The sequence below is a fragment of the Pseudopipra pipra genome, chromosome 20 (assembly GCF_036250125.1).
Source record: "Pseudopipra pipra isolate bDixPip1 chromosome 20, bDixPip1.hap1, whole genome shotgun sequence".
In the NCBI taxonomy this organism is placed as follows: Eukaryota; Metazoa; Chordata; class Aves; order Passeriformes; family Pipridae; genus Pseudopipra; species Pseudopipra pipra.
This window is the reverse complement of record NC_087568.1, coordinates 1,045,403-1,060,503: the sequence shown is the minus strand read 5'-3', so window position 1 is coordinate 1,060,503 and position 15,101 is coordinate 1,045,403. Positions and strand designations below refer to the sequence as shown.

Below are 15,101 nucleotides of genomic sequence, written 5' to 3'. Positions count from 1 at the left end.
CCTGCCTTCTCCTCCTGGAACCCAACCAGGAGATGGGACCACCACACACCCATTGCTTGGCAGGGCCCAGAGACTGTGCAAACCTTCACTCTTTGCATTGTCTCTGTTCCTGTCACCGCCAAGGCACAGGGTCCCCCCAGACAACCCTGCTCTCAGCAGAGGCCACTGCCAGTCCATGTTGCAGCTGCTCTGGGCAGGGCTTGTGCCCTCATGCCAGTCCCAGTTGCATCAACAGCACTGAGGCCTTCCCCAGATCTGCAGATGATTCCAGGGCAGCAGCAGGCAGGGCAGTGCCGTGGCTGCCACCCAGACCAGCGCTGGGCTCCCACACCCTGAGGGTGCCCCTACCCCAAGAGAGAGCCGTTGCCAAAGGGGGAATATGCAAGGGACCAGCAGACGCCAGCGCTGCAGAACAATTCACATTTATTAGTTCATACAGCTAAACACTCGCTAAACATGCATTCAACACTTATTGGTCACATTTCCACAGGTAGTCAAGTCCCAGAGCAGAGCAGCGGAGCAGGGGCAGGTCGGGCTGGCGTGGACGGTGCCACGGCGCGCCCGGACACGCCGGCACAGACATTCATTTGGTCATAGCAGTGACGAGGGGCAGCTCCCGGGCACAGCACGGGGCCCGCTCCCCCTCGGGCCGCGGGGCCAGGGCGGCACCGGCTGGACACGCTGTCCTGCCCCAGCCCTGAGTGTGCCAATGTTCACCGTGTGTCATGCCGAGGCAACATCCTGCTTCCCTGATTTACACAAGGGATTGTGGGAAAAATGAATGGGAGAAACCATCACTTGGGACATCAGCAGAAGGACCTGACAACCGGGACCAACCCTCCCGGAATCATCCCACAAGCCAGCGAGGGGCCGACACAAGCACACACAGCAAACCGGACCCGCTGCCTCCCCAGGCTGCCCGGGACGGACACGCAAGGAGCTGTGAGGGCCCAGGACACAAACACACCCTCTGCACCAGGACTGAGCTGGAACCAGGCCCGTGGCTTGATGGGCACCAACAAAAACCAAACTAACATGAGCCACGACCTCCCCAGGAGGGACACCCACAAGGAGGGAGTCACAATTTCAGCCATCACAGCCCCTGTTCCTCGCTGGCAACAGACACTGACAGTGTTTAGTTTTTCACACAATCCCTTTGCGATGATAAACAGGATGTCACACGAGGTAGTTTAGTTATGGAAATTGAGTCAATAATGTTATCAACTATTACAAGACATTTTATAAATTGAAAGAAAACAATGAATCACAAAAGGCTTTGTTAAGGTTGATCGTCATCTGGTTTCAATTTCTGTTTCTTTTTGCCCTTGGAGGCTTTTCTTCCACTGAACCATGTTGCTTCTTTCATGGACTTGTCAGAGGCAGCTTACAGGAGCTATTTATAATCTTTAAGTTTTTTTCCAAGGGGAAGACACTGCCTAGATTGGCCTCCCCTGCCTTCTGTGGGCCCATTTAAGCTCCAATTTGCGGATCCTGGCTGAGGGTGTTGGGAGGGGAGTTTCAGCCCTGCAAACTTTCAATGCCTTTGGTTCAGTGCTGGCCCTGCCCATGGCTGGACAGGCTGTTAGGTACTGGTGGATTAGAGCTGCTATGGGTGTCCATTCTCAAACAGTCTGACTTTGACTACAACCTTCTGACCATGGTGAGAAAGTTGTACTGAGGAAAATTAAGATGCTGTAATTCATAAGCAACAAACAGAGTACAGAGCCCTGGGACTGGCTGCCAGGGACACAATGAGAAATTCCCATTTCCCCTTTTCCACAAGCACTCAAACACATTTAACACCAAAGGCAGAAGGATGAGGTAATGCAGAAATAGAGACAAACCTCCCCCAGACCCAGGAGCTGATGTGCTGGCAGCACCACACACCTTTGGGGTGCTTGCCCATAGGACCACACCTGAGCCTTCAGCAGGCAAACTTCCCACAGCCAAACCTAAAGCTTTTCCTCCAAAATCTCCATATGGGGCTTTGGTCAGCTCTCAGACAAGTCACGAAAGAAGCAACTGTTGCAACATCAAAACTAGGGTTTCTCTGGGTCACATTTTAAATACTTATCCCTGAGCTTCTGTGTATTGAAACAACACACCGTGAACCCAGAGAAACGCCACAGCTTGACACTGACAGCTATGCATTTCCCTCCATTTACACATCATCTACAACTTAAAAATTAGTTTCATACTTAAACTAGTTCCCCAAGTTTCCCCCTTTCTCCTGCCTTTCACGTGGCAGGGATGATTGCCGCTTATTATCCTGAGAAATAACAACATTTTCACAGACACCGAGCTTCATAGCTTCAAATCAAAACCAAGAAGGAAGAAAGAACGAGTGGGAAATAGCACATTCACAGGAGAATCTTTTTTTTTTTCCTTTTTTAACTTTTAAAAAATGTAGTAAAGGTAAAAGAATTCAAGTTTTTTTAAAAAAAGTTGGTTTGAAGGACAAGACTTAAACTGCTTAACCTGAGGTGGCTGTGGGTCTGTGCAGAAACCTGAAGAGCCAGGGCAGATCCTGCCACGTGTGGCACAGGAGGGACAGCAGCCAGTGGCACTTGAGCCTTTGTAGGGTGGTGACACGGCCACCCAGGCCTCCCTTGGCAAGCAAGAGCAGCCAGGAGCCCTGTTCACACCACTGGGACCCCTCACTCTCAAAGCAACACCCCAGCACTGGGAACACGGGTGTTACTGGGGCAGCAGCTCACCTGCACTGGCTGGTGATCCCACTGACCATGGCTCACCCCGGGAGCGCCGCGTTCCCCCCGCGCTCTGTGTGCGACGGGAGATGGCAAAAGGTTTAAGAATTAAAGCTCCAGATTTAAGAGTTACAGAGGAGTCCAGAGCTGCTCTCTGATGACCCAAAGCACACGGTGCCTCTGCAGAGCGTGGTGGGCATGAGAGGAGAAAGATGGAGGCCACTGGCAAATTCACAACTGAACAGTATCTGATGCACGTGCAAAGCAGAGGAGAGTGAGCTCCCACCGCAGCAGTTCTGCCGTGCCCAGAGCCCAGCAGTTTTGGGGTACCCAGCACCTCCAAGCATCCTGGCTGCCCCTCATCCCCTGCCCCCCTGCAGGGCTGGGCATGTTGAGGACAAGGACTCGCTACCCAGCAGGAGCCTGAGCTCAAGTGGAAGAAAACTCAGGCACCTTCCAAAAGCTGTTGTTGAGGCCCCGGGGTCTCACACTCCCCCCATCAGCCAGTGGCAGCAGGTCCTGCTCCACTCCTGGCATGGGGACACCTACAAACTGCACAACAGCAGCGAGGACCCCTCAGCACCAACCCTCCGAGAACGTGAGCCCGAGAGCTTCAGATTTATGTCCCAAATCTCTGCTCGGATTAAAAGTAACTCTTCAGCTTTCCATCTGCACAGACGCTTCGAAGGAGAGGAGGGGGTCAGCCAGCCAATTTATCTTTCAAATCGGGGATAAAAATTGACTTGTCATGGCAGAAAATTCTACCAAAGACTATTATTGTTGATTGATTCCTCTATGACAGAAGGTCAGATAAGCAAGAGCAGATAGATACCTAAGATAATGAACTTCCCCCTACTAGCATTAAGCACAAATAAAATATGAGTCCCTGTAAACCGAATGTTACGTGAAGAATGGAACAAAAATTCCAACCTTTCCAGGGTGTCCTTCAAACCAAATTCACAAATACATCTAGCGACTGACCTAATGTCTCTACATCTCTAGCTACACTCCTACCTTCTCATAATACCTGAGTTTGCAATGCAACACATTCACTTTACCCTGTTTAAAAAATACAAGTCGTTAGAGGACTTGGTGCAGAAGATATCAGGAATGACTGTCCAGTGATTCTGTTCTGTTTGCTGCTTCCTTACCTGTCAGTTCAGGAAGGATTTTCTACTCCCTACAGCAAATGAGTACTTGGGAACGGATACTGCTGCCAATCAACCTTTGGAAAATTTGCTTTCTACAACAGAAAGTAGAACATTCATGTCCGTTCATCATCATAACTGAATTTAGGTTTTTTGTTGTTGTTGGTACAGCATTAGTCTTGGGAGGCTATTTTGGAAAACCACAGATTACCCAATAGATTATTTTGTTGGATAGCTGGCAATAAGATGACTGTTTTTATGTACACTAATTAAAACACTTATTCATCAACAGATAATAATTCAGTAACTGTAGAATAAAATTACTCCTATGCAATTTTAACAATTCCTTGAGTGTATAAAACAACAAGCCAGAAATAACCCGTAATAAAAAGATCATATCAAGCTATTCAGAAATTAAAAGCTGAGAAATACTTTCTAACTTACAAACAGGTACACTACAATCTTCCCCTGTACACGTGAGGTATAGGCTGTATGCAGAAGGCTTTCCTGAGAATACACGTGTGTCTCATTGTACTGTCAAAGTAAATGAGATTTACGGAACCACCTTTGGGTGTGAAGCTCCATCGAGCTGAGCTGCTGCTGGGCCCAGCAGCTGTTACCCGTAACATCCTGTTTAAATAATGAAAAATGAGCAGCTATGGACTTTTAGAAAAGGGAAACCGTCGAGCTGGAAGATGCCCAAGCGGGGTGCCCAGCCAGCAGCGGGGCCCTGGCGCGGGGTGAGCGCGGCCTGACCAGGACGTGCCAAGGCAGCGGGTCACCGTGTGCCAAGGGCTGCAACCCAGGGAGCACCCGCTGGGCCAGGGAGAGGGAGGGAGGGGAAGACGACTTTGGTGAGTGGGATTTTTCTCCTGTTCACCACCACATTCATCCACAGCAGCTGCAGCCCCCGGGCTGTGCTCGCCCTGTGCCACGCTGTCAGCGGGGCAACGCGAAAAGGGAGCGACTCGTCCCTCCAGCCTGAAGGGTCAAAGGCTGTTTCCCCAGATATTTTAAATCAGTATTCAAACAATTGTTGATGAACCATCTTGCTACACGAATGTCAGATCTACATCTAAGGAGACAGGGAGGGAAATCTAGCCAGGACTGTCTAGGAGACTGACTGAGTCTTTGAACATTAATTTCTACTGCAGGAGATGAGAACAAGAGCATCTCATCCAACCTCCCCACCACGAGCAGGAAGCCATGAGATCACTCATGAGAATGCCCAAGTTAAGCTGAACACCAGCACTCAGCAATCACTCCATCAACTAATCAGTTGCCATCAAACCAGTTCTCCATCTGGAGGGGGGGGAGCTTGCGAGATAGAAAATCCAAGCCTTGCAATATCTAGGACAGAGCAGGTCACCAAGGACTGCAGTAATGTTGTTTTTCCTGAGATTCCACAAGCAGCAGAATAGTCCTGGCAGGATGAAACTATGGAACACACATTCCCTGAGTCCAGCAGAGAAAGCCATGCCAGACGACACTGGAGTCCCTCACCCCATTACACAGGTCACATTTAAGCACAGGGTACATGAACTGCTCCCAGAAATGGGGATTGCTGCACTGCAGAAGCCTCAAGAGTCAGGTACCACCTCAGATGAACACAATAAGGAGGGCAATCCTGACTCTTCTCTAAGTAGGTTTTTCCTGCTTTTGTGAATCTAAAATGGATGTTAAGGAAGTGAAGAGAAAGTACTTGCAGTTCTCTAGCAACAAGAGCACCTTTGTGTAATGCCAGGAGCTTGCTATGAACTGCAGGAACAAAATTTCAGTGGAATTGGAACATACTGTGGGAATAGTGAGAGGGCAGCTGGCCAGGAGGGACTGGGGCAGACCCCTGCCCACAGCTCCCCAGAGGGGGACAGGGGCAGCAAGCCCCTCACAGTTCCAGACACTGCCATCCCACTGGGAAACCTGCGTCTGGAAACTGCCAGGGGAAAAGAAACCAGCTGCACAGACAGACTTCTCCTTCTCCGCTCCCTGCCTTTTTAAAATTAAATTTAAAGAAAAAAGCTTGGCACTTCTCTATTACCCACTTCTCCAAAGTCGTCCCTTTGGGATACTAACAGCTCTGTCGATGCGGTGAGGCCGTTTGCTCTCTACGACAAATGCTTCTGGATATAAATCATGGAAAGAGCAGTGCATGAACAGCATCTTCTCCTTGAGGTAGTCTTAGTCATCTCGGTCCCCAGCCTCAAATACAAAAGAACTAACCCTAACAAACACTGTAACATTAAACATCTTCACATTCTGTAAACCGCTGGAGAATGCATCTGCTGCATTCCTACAGAACCATGTGCATCGTGTTGAAGATCATACATTCAACTCTGTCGTGAAATAAATATATAGGAAAAAGAGTAAAAAAACAAAAACAAACAAAAAAGACTCTTGCTACAAGGGCAGGGACGCCCCTGCCCCATCTCCTGCCTGGATGGCGTTTGCCCCTCTCCCGGGGTGAGCCAGCTCACAGCGTAAGGCACCGGCCGGGGCCAGCTGGGCTCACTCTTTGCTCACACTCGTCTTGCAGGAATGTAGAACAGCCTTAAAAAGGAGAGGCAGCTGCTCCAGGGGGACATTCACCATTTTTCCTGGTAAGAAAGAAACCAGAATTAGCAGCCACTCCTGAATCAGATTTCAGAGACACCTAAGCCAGCAGTGCTGGAGATGGTTTTACCTTGAACCTCTCAGAGAAACAGTTAATCATCCTACAGCTACATTAGACATTTGATATTCATTTGGACACAATGTGATTTATTATTTACTGAATAGAAAGCAAAATAAACGGGCAAAGTCAGATCAAAATGATTTGTCCACAATGGAGCAGTATTTATAGAAAGTGGGAAGGACTAAATCCCATCTCTCCTCAAACCCCCTTGTTGGTCTCCATGAGTAAATTACGAGAGCTACTCTGAGATTATTATCTAGTTCGTTATGACGGAGTAGGATAAAGCATATGGAGCCTTGACACGGGGAGGCAACTATCCCTCCTTTGCCATAACATTCAGGAACAAACAGTTTTAGTAACACCAGACCTTGGAGATCTAATTAGTGACAACTGCAGTTGAGGATTCACCTGCGGATTTCTGAGGTCCAAATGAGCTGAGGGGTTACACTGCAGGTCTGCCCACTGCTCTGATCCCCTTCTCCTTAATTCAGCAGCATTTCAGGGATCTCTCTAGTTCTTATGAGATCTACTCAAACCAGGATTACACCCATTTGAGACAAAATGCCTCTGAGTTGGGATTGAAAGAAAGAAAAGGAGAACCTGACCAAAGTACTTAAAGGGTGTCAGGTCAGAGCCAGGCATATCTTCTGGAGCAGGAAGGAGCCCTGTGCCCACCATCATCACCAGGACACCTTGCCAGTTGCTGCTCTGGCTGGGTGAGCTTGAGCCAATGCCTTAAAGGCGGGCAAGAAGCTCTGACAGCAAAAGGTCCTACACAAACATCCTCCACCAAAGTCAACAAGAATTTCACCGTTATAAATTAATTTTCTTTTAAAAGCACATTTCATAACTTGCACATGATCCTGGTGGGAGAAGAGCTCAGGAAGTTACCTGCAATATATCGTATCTCTGGCAAACACATCATTAAATCCGGGAAGCGGTTTGGCTGGTGTGGGTATTTGTACTCCGTGAAGTCCTGGCAAACGTACCAGTACCGCTTATTCAGCTGCTCCAGTTGGGATGCATTGGTCAGCCCCCTGATGTCTGGAAGGAACACAATACAGCAATGAAAACATGACAAAAATACCCCAGAAGAGCAGCAGCCTCGCACTTACTGCCTCTTCCTCAGGACAGACTGCTTTCTGTCACTCTAAGCTGGGTCACTGCTTCAGAGAGTGGCTTCCAGCACCCAGTTACACCAATACTAAAATTCCCAACTCCCCTCCTGCCATGCCTGCATCGTGGATCTTTACATGCATGTCTGGATACAGGATTTCCCTCCACAAAGGGGGAAGAGAACAGCTAATGTCCTAAGCTGCTCACCTGCAGCTCAACGAATGCTCTCAGAGATAACAGCTCCAGCAACCTGAAATGCCTGCCTGGCACAACGTGGCCGTGTGTCAGGGTTCAGTCCTCACAGCAGCTCAGTGTAACACCTCCTCAGGCAGGAACACGCTGCTTTTAGCTGTACCATCTTGGCTGAGGACAGTGCTCAGCTCTATAATTCAAGGTATCACCCCATCTCTTTCCTCATCTGCTTATGAATTATGTCACAAGAGCTTTACAAACTTGTCAACTTCTTATTTTTGAATTTAGCTTTGGCCATGTCAGGCAACACACACAAAGGACAAACAGATGGGCAAGAAGGGTCACTGGCACCGTGACCAACAGTGTGGGCACCCTGCTGGGGCCTGGGGAGGACCCTGCACAGCAAGGGAGCTTGCAGGCCCTCGGAGCAGGCTCGGAACTGTGGGACCATCTGACGGAAGAGGCATTCATCTACTGCCCAAAAGCTGACTTTTAAAAATAAGTCTCAGGTATTTCACTTAAAAAATTGCAAACTTCAACTAAAAATAAAAGAAGACAGGAAGTTAATGAAAATACATTTTGGAAAACAATGGAGACAGCTCGAGAAGTGCATTATCCAGTGTCAGGAAACTGCCCAGGGAAGCAAACCGGAACCTCAGCCCGGCACAGATTGAAGTGTCAGCACTATCTCCTGCTGGAAATGAGTGGGGGAGGAGGGAGCCTGCAGCACATTTTTACAGACTGTGACTATCTTTCACAGTACAAAATACTTTGGGGACATTTATTTCCAAAATTACAAACACCATCTATTGAGCATTTGCCTCTGCATGGATTTTGAAATGCCCAGGGTCTTGAAGTAGCCAGGACTACCAGCTTTAGTGTGCTGCTTAATCAGCAGATTTACAGCCCTTTCCTAGGCTGAATTCATGGCCTGCACATAAATACTTCATCCCTGATCACCTTTCACTGTGAAGAGTCAGATTTAGGTACTGAACCTAAAATGCAGGAATCCAGCTAAGTGATCTAAGGATATCCTTGAGGTAAATGTTTTAAAGAGTCAGAAAAGCTCTAAAAAAGGGAGTACTGGTTTTACAAATTCACCCTTTAAAGTACAAAAATGAACAAATACATTTTCTAGCTGTGAATCTTTAGAAGGTTGTTATGCAAGTAGTCATCATTTACTTCAGAAAAAAAGCCATGCAAATTAACTGGTTTTAAAGTTTAGGCATTAACTAAACAGTCACCTAAAGCAGTAATATTTTCAGATGACACGTCTGCTGCCTATGTTTAAAGGCAATAAAAACTTCATCCCATTCCAGGTTTCTCCACGTGGGTACCCAAGCATCCCATGTGTGAGCACGAATGGCTCAGACACACTGAGCGTTCAGGTTTGAGCCTCTTCCTGGCTCCTGGACCCTTCCTCCCATTTCCCACCAGGGAAGCAATGACTGCTCAGACTGTTTCAGAGTCCCTCTCTGCAGACTCACCCTGATTGAGGAAGTTGATGGCTTTCATACAGGCGTACTCCTCGTTGCTGACCTTCAGCTGGTTAAATTTGCGAAAGAGGTAGATCAAGCGCTCCATCACCTCCATCCCCTCTTCACTGAATCTGCAGGACAGAGACCACACATCAGCACATGCAGCACGTGGACCGTACCATAAAGGCAAGAAGCTTTTTGAAGTATTCACAGATTTTAACATCTTGCAAGAGAATTAAAAAAAATTGCCATCAAAACTGCCCAAAGTCTGTTGGCATTATTAAATTAAAGTAGAAGGAGGAAAATGTCTCAGTTACAAACTTAGAACCATAGAATCACTGAATGGTTTGGGTTGGAAGGGATCTCAAAGATCATCTCATTCCATCCCCCTGCCATAGGCAGGGACACCTTCTACTAGACTGTGTTACTCAGAGCCCCATCCAGCATGGTCACACTAGGGATGGGAAGTCCACAGACTTGATTGATACAGATATTTATAGCAAAAAAACATCTCTTGGTGATTCAGTTCACCACCAGCCTGCTTTGACAGTGGAGATGGTTTGATGGAGCCAGGAATCTGCAGCAGAGCCAGTGACAGAGGTGGATAGGACAGGGGACTCTGATGCACGGGGAATGCAAATCTCCCAAAAGTCTCCTGGGAAATTGCCTGATGGAGATTTTCTGGTTGCACAACCAGGTCCTCCTGCTGAAGGGGGTGACAAGCCTCTTCAGGAGTAAATACCCCACGTGTGCACCATGACTAAGCCATGGGGTAAGGACCAGGCTGGAGCAGAGCAGGAGGGTGTGGAGGGCTGTCTGCAGGTACCTCCAGACCATCCGACACCCGCTCAGGACCAGAACGGCCTCTCAGGAACACATCTCACAGCAATACCCCCGGCTTCAAAGAAACCACATATTAAAAAGTGCTCAGAAGTGGGACAGAAGTGTTTCGGGAAGCTTCAGCGTCCTCTGGCATTGTGAAGCACAAAGCACAAGAGCACAGCCAGCAAGCCATCTCTGAATAGAACAGAAATAGAACCTTTTTCACTGAATAATACCTTATTTTGGCATGTGTGTTTGTTTACTTCAAAGTTATTTGTAAAATGCATGGTGGAGTTTAACCTCTGCAAAGTGAAAACAAGCTGTCTGAACTCCAGGTCACTTCTTCAAGAAAGTAATATTGTAAGTGATGAAAGCCTTGTCGGCTAATCTAAAGTTGTACAAGTTTTCTTGCTCTCCAGTTGACATTAAAAATCTTGCAGGTGCAAGATTGCAAAGCTCAAGAAGTTAATGAGCACAAAGACCACTCAGTCGTCTGTTGGGTTTAATTGTTTTTAGAGCATGTACATTTTTACCAGCCACTCATCACTCCATAAATCCAGGAGAGCTCTTCTCTCATTCCTTCAGTTGAACTGTCTTACTTTCTGCACATACTTTCCTCCCCCCTTTCAAACAAAGCTATTCTGTTTTTCACAGCCCTATTTCTTCTCGAGGACTGACTCCTCCACACTTTTCCTTGCAGTTTACACCAGGCGAGTTTCTGGCTGGGAGTTATCGGGATCAGCTGGGGAGGAGAGGGAAGGGAAGCACTATCAGGAGTGCTGGGGGAGGTCAGGAGTCTATTCATTTCATATTCATCTTCAGAAAAACAGCACAATAAAAGAAAACATTTGATCTAGCAGGCTAACAGAACATTTAGCCAGTTGTTAGAAGCGATTAAAACACAGGGGCTGGGGAGCTCATCCTATGCCTTTGTTTGTCACCTACGCATTAGCATTGCTCTTGTCATTTTGTTAAGAGCAGAAATTAACCCTGAAGTGCCAGACTATCCCTGCTCAGAGAGATTTCTCCAACCATCTCTGAAGTTTGCTTTGCAGTCATTACGGATCAATGTCGGAGGAACCAGGGGCTCTCTGAACGCATTGGACACCTCTCCGAAAGAGCCCCTCTCAAATCTGAAGGGACTGGCTTTTTCACAACTGCTTTGGATAGGGAGCTATCCCACTGCTGCTGGCAGACAGTGAAGCTATGGCTGGAGGACCATGAAGACAGGAGTGAGGGAGCCACACAGCTCGAGACCCCTCATCTATGCAACTTCCTGCTAAATGGCTTTTTGGGTGTGCATTCTCCCAGGTTACTAATGACAATTAATAATACTTGAAAAGCTAAATCAGAAGAGACTGCAGAAGCATTCCTCTCCCAAGAACACCTATTTTCATCCATGTGCACAGATCTTCTCTGAAGGACCTTTGAGGCGACCAGCTCTGAATTGCCGGTTTCTGCAGGGCGAGGATTCCTCCTTTGTCTCGCTGTCTTAGCCCTCACTTGTATTTATCACAAACCCAAAATGAAAGAAACACTTCCCTCGTGAGGCTCTGACCAGGACAGCAGGAACAAAAGGACAGCTGAATGCAGGACCAAGTGTCATTGTGGTTTTCTATGACCCTCACTGCTCCTTGCAGAAGCAGCACCAGATGCACGATGAATGGCCGGGCAGAACAGCGGCGTGGAGGAACCTGCCCCAGGAAATGAGACACCTGGGGCCAGCTCTCCACTCCACTGTGGTCTCAGCCCACCAGTGCCTCTGGTTGTCACAACAGAAGCACAAAGGTATCTCAAAGAGCTGTGAGGCAATGGCTGAGGAGCACAACAGTGTTGTAAATCCCTGCTCATCAGACATCGGATCCCCGGTGACTCCGGCAGCACCGCCAAGCCCAGCAAGGGCAGAGCACACGAGGCAGGTGTTTAAAGGGAGAGTAGGCAGCAGTTTCCCTAAATCCTACCTATTCTGACAGAATATTGTGAGACTGTGACTCTACTACCAAAAGGAGAATGTGTCTGGCACCAAGACTACAAAACAAAACATCCAAACCAAAAAAACAACACCCTGACCAAAATGATAAATGAAAGGCAAGTTCCCCAGAGCATCAGATAGTCTGTACCATGGAAAAAGAGAGCTAAGTTGCAACATTTTTAAATTTATGTAATCAAAACAACGAAAAAGCAATTAATAATGAACACTTTGATAATACAGATAACCAGCTTTGTGAACAGCCTTTCCACTGGCCCAATGGGTTTTTAAATAAACTTTCTTTCAGGTATCTCAGGGTTACCAAAAGTGTTGGTTAGTTTTACTCTCCTCATAAAAAGGTGCTTTGTAGGGCTGTGCTGGAGGACAACAGCATTGCTAAGGGAAATTCAAAGAGCACCATGCTGCACACCATGGCAGAAGGTGTGATCCAGCACTGACTAACCATGGTGTGCTTTCTAAGCCTGGAACAACTGTTCCCTAAAAATCAGAAAAGGAAAACAGGTGCAGACGAAGTGACAAGAGAGATGGTCACAGAGCACCTGACCACTGTCCTTCCCACGGCTCCTCCATCTCTAGATCTCACTGCCTTACCCGTGGGCTCAGCCTGACATCTCACCTGTGCAGCTCATCGTCAGAGGGAGAGTACTTGGAGGTGACATCTGCCAGGTCACCGAAGATCTGCTTGCTGTAAACAGTCAGGGAGGAGAGCAGGATCAGCTCCTGCCACGTAGAGCTGAGCAGGCAGGTATAGTCCTTGATGGAGAGTTCGCAGAAGAACGGCAGCTTCTTGATCCAAGCAATCTGCCTGAAAAGCAATTCATCCGCCAGACGACACAACAATGCAAACAGCTCTGCCTGGGTCACTTTATACCTGCAGGCACAGTTAAAACGAAGGCAAAAAACATTAAAAACATTGAATGACATCACCTGATGAGGCACTTGAAAACAAGGCAAACACACAGGAATTTGTGTTCAAGTGGCCAATGTGCCAGTGCCCAGGGTGTCACCTGGTGATGGGAGCCAGGATGGTGAGAACCCACCCTGCCCAACTGGGGGCTATGAGGGGATCCCCCCCCAACCCCAGGGGTCACCCAACTCACCAGCACCCAGCCTGGCCAGGCCACATAGCCTGGAACCCCATCCCAGGTCCATGCACCCCAGCTCCAGCACCAGGCAAGGGTACAGGATACCCATGGCATGGGGTCTGGTTTGCTGCCTGCACTGTGCAGCTGCAATTTCTCCCAGGGCACCTGTGGCCCCACGTCCCAGCAGGAACACCCAGCCCCGGTGCCAGGTACACACTGACCCGTCCTCGATGAGCATCGGCGTCCCCAGTGGCTCCAGGTCCTCGGCAGACACCAGCTGGTTGATCAGACTGTGAGACTGGGGGTCCAGGCTGCGCGTCTGGGGGGGCACCAGGGCCGAGTGAGCAGAGTAGCTAAAAAGGTGCGGGAGGTACTGGTAGTGCGTGGACACCGGCGTGCCGATGTACTGATCCCTGAGTGCGGCGAACCCGTTCAGCTCCACAGACCTACTGGAAAAGGAACAGCTCTTCAGTATACCCCAGAAATTCCACTTGACTCATTACAACGTTGCATCCAGTTCTTTCAGAAATGCTAATAAAAACAGGGAAAGCAAACAGAATGGGAAATGCCTTTGTATTAAACCCTGCCTTGGAAATAACTGAGTGTGCAGATCAGAAGCCACGCGCTGGCTGCACGTTGAGCCCAGCCAGGCACTGGTTAATGGAGATCTGGGAGCTGCTGCTGAGCTGCCATTCAGGGAGCAAAGCAGAAACCTACCTGTGCACAGCTTTTCCAGCCCAGCTTTCTGAAAGGGCCAGAATTTGGGATTGTACATTAAGTACTTCCACAGCCAGTGAACACAAACGTGGCCATGCTTAAGATGCAGCTGAAAGCAGATGGGATCAGGTCTGAGATTCTCACTGCATCAGGAGGCTTGCACTCACAGTAAGTGACTTTAATATTAAACACCACCAATTATTAATCTAAATGGAGTCTTTTATTTTCAAAATCTGAGCACAGTGCAGAAAAAGAGTTTATGCAGAGTGAGCAGTGAAAGGTAATCAAGTACCCATGATCTGCAGAAAGTATGATCAACACAAATTGAGATACATTTAAAATTTAACTCGAGTGCCTTTTTTTCATCTGCTCACAAGCATCTCACCTCCCAGTTCAATTCTTTTCAATCCAGTCCTGTCAGTCATAAAACATAGAGAGGTAGTTGGACCTGCTATGCCCAGTTTACACAGAGATGCACTTGTGTGTTTTTCCTACACTGACCCCAAGTATCACTCAGGGAAAGACAACCAAGATTCCTCTAACACCAAATTCTTCCAGAGGTCATTCCCACCTTGAAGATGGCGTAGAAACAGGTGAAGGCTGGTTGCTCTCAGAAACTCCATTTCCAGGGGAACTATGGTCACTGTCTCCGTTGTTGCTCCATGACATGTTTGCCTCTCCCTCAAATTCTTGCCCAGACATAATTCTCTCAATCTCTTCCTCTGATATCTGTCAGATATAGGACATGATGGTTACTTTGGCTGAGAACAGAAAGGCAGAGCCTCTCTCTGCCTGTGAACACCTTGACTGTTCACTCACATCCAACAGGGCTGACCCCCTCCACCCCTCCTGCAGGCACCACATCCTTCCTTTGCATTTAACAACATACATGAAAACTATTTACAGCCAGTCGTGGTGACCCCCAGTTCCTGCAGTACCATTCAAGTGATGGTAATGCAGCAGACAGGAATGGACACGTGAAAAGATGATGTCAGATGGACACTGTAAATCAGCCACTGTCACACCGTGAAAAACCTGGGAGTAATTGAGGCCAGTGCATCAGGAACATCACTCAGGACTGGCAGAGGGAAAGAAACAGAAGGTGGGGCAGGCTCTGGTTTGATAAAGCAATTGAGAGAAGCAAGGTGACACATATAAAATCAGCAAGAACATT

At 48.1% G+C, this 15,101-nt stretch overlaps 1 protein-coding gene across 5 annotated transcripts in view; it reads right to left on the bottom strand.

Annotated features, from left to right (window-relative positions):
* Positions 1-406: 406 nt before the first annotated feature.
* Positions 407-15,101, bottom strand: part of NR6A1 (nuclear receptor subfamily 6 group A member 1) — a 76,933-nt gene continuing 62,238 nt past the window's right edge. For 4 of the 5 annotated variants that reach the window (XM_064676537.1, XM_064676535.1, XM_064676539.1 and 1 more), the window contains 6 exons: positions 14,499-14,656; positions 13,432-13,659; positions 12,742-12,996; positions 9,323-9,444; positions 7,419-7,571; positions 407-6,450 (listed from right to left, as the gene is read on the bottom strand). In XM_064676537.1, coding sequence (XP_064532607.1) covers positions 6,362-6,450; positions 7,419-7,571; positions 9,323-9,444; positions 12,742-12,996; positions 13,432-13,659; positions 14,499-14,656 — 1,005 coding nt within the window. In that variant the 3' untranslated portion in view covers positions 407-6,361. The remainder of the gene's footprint in view (positions 6,451-7,418; positions 7,572-9,322; positions 9,445-12,741; positions 12,997-13,431; positions 13,660-14,498; positions 14,657-15,101) is intronic. The other variant, XM_064676536.1, reaches the window with a different exon arrangement.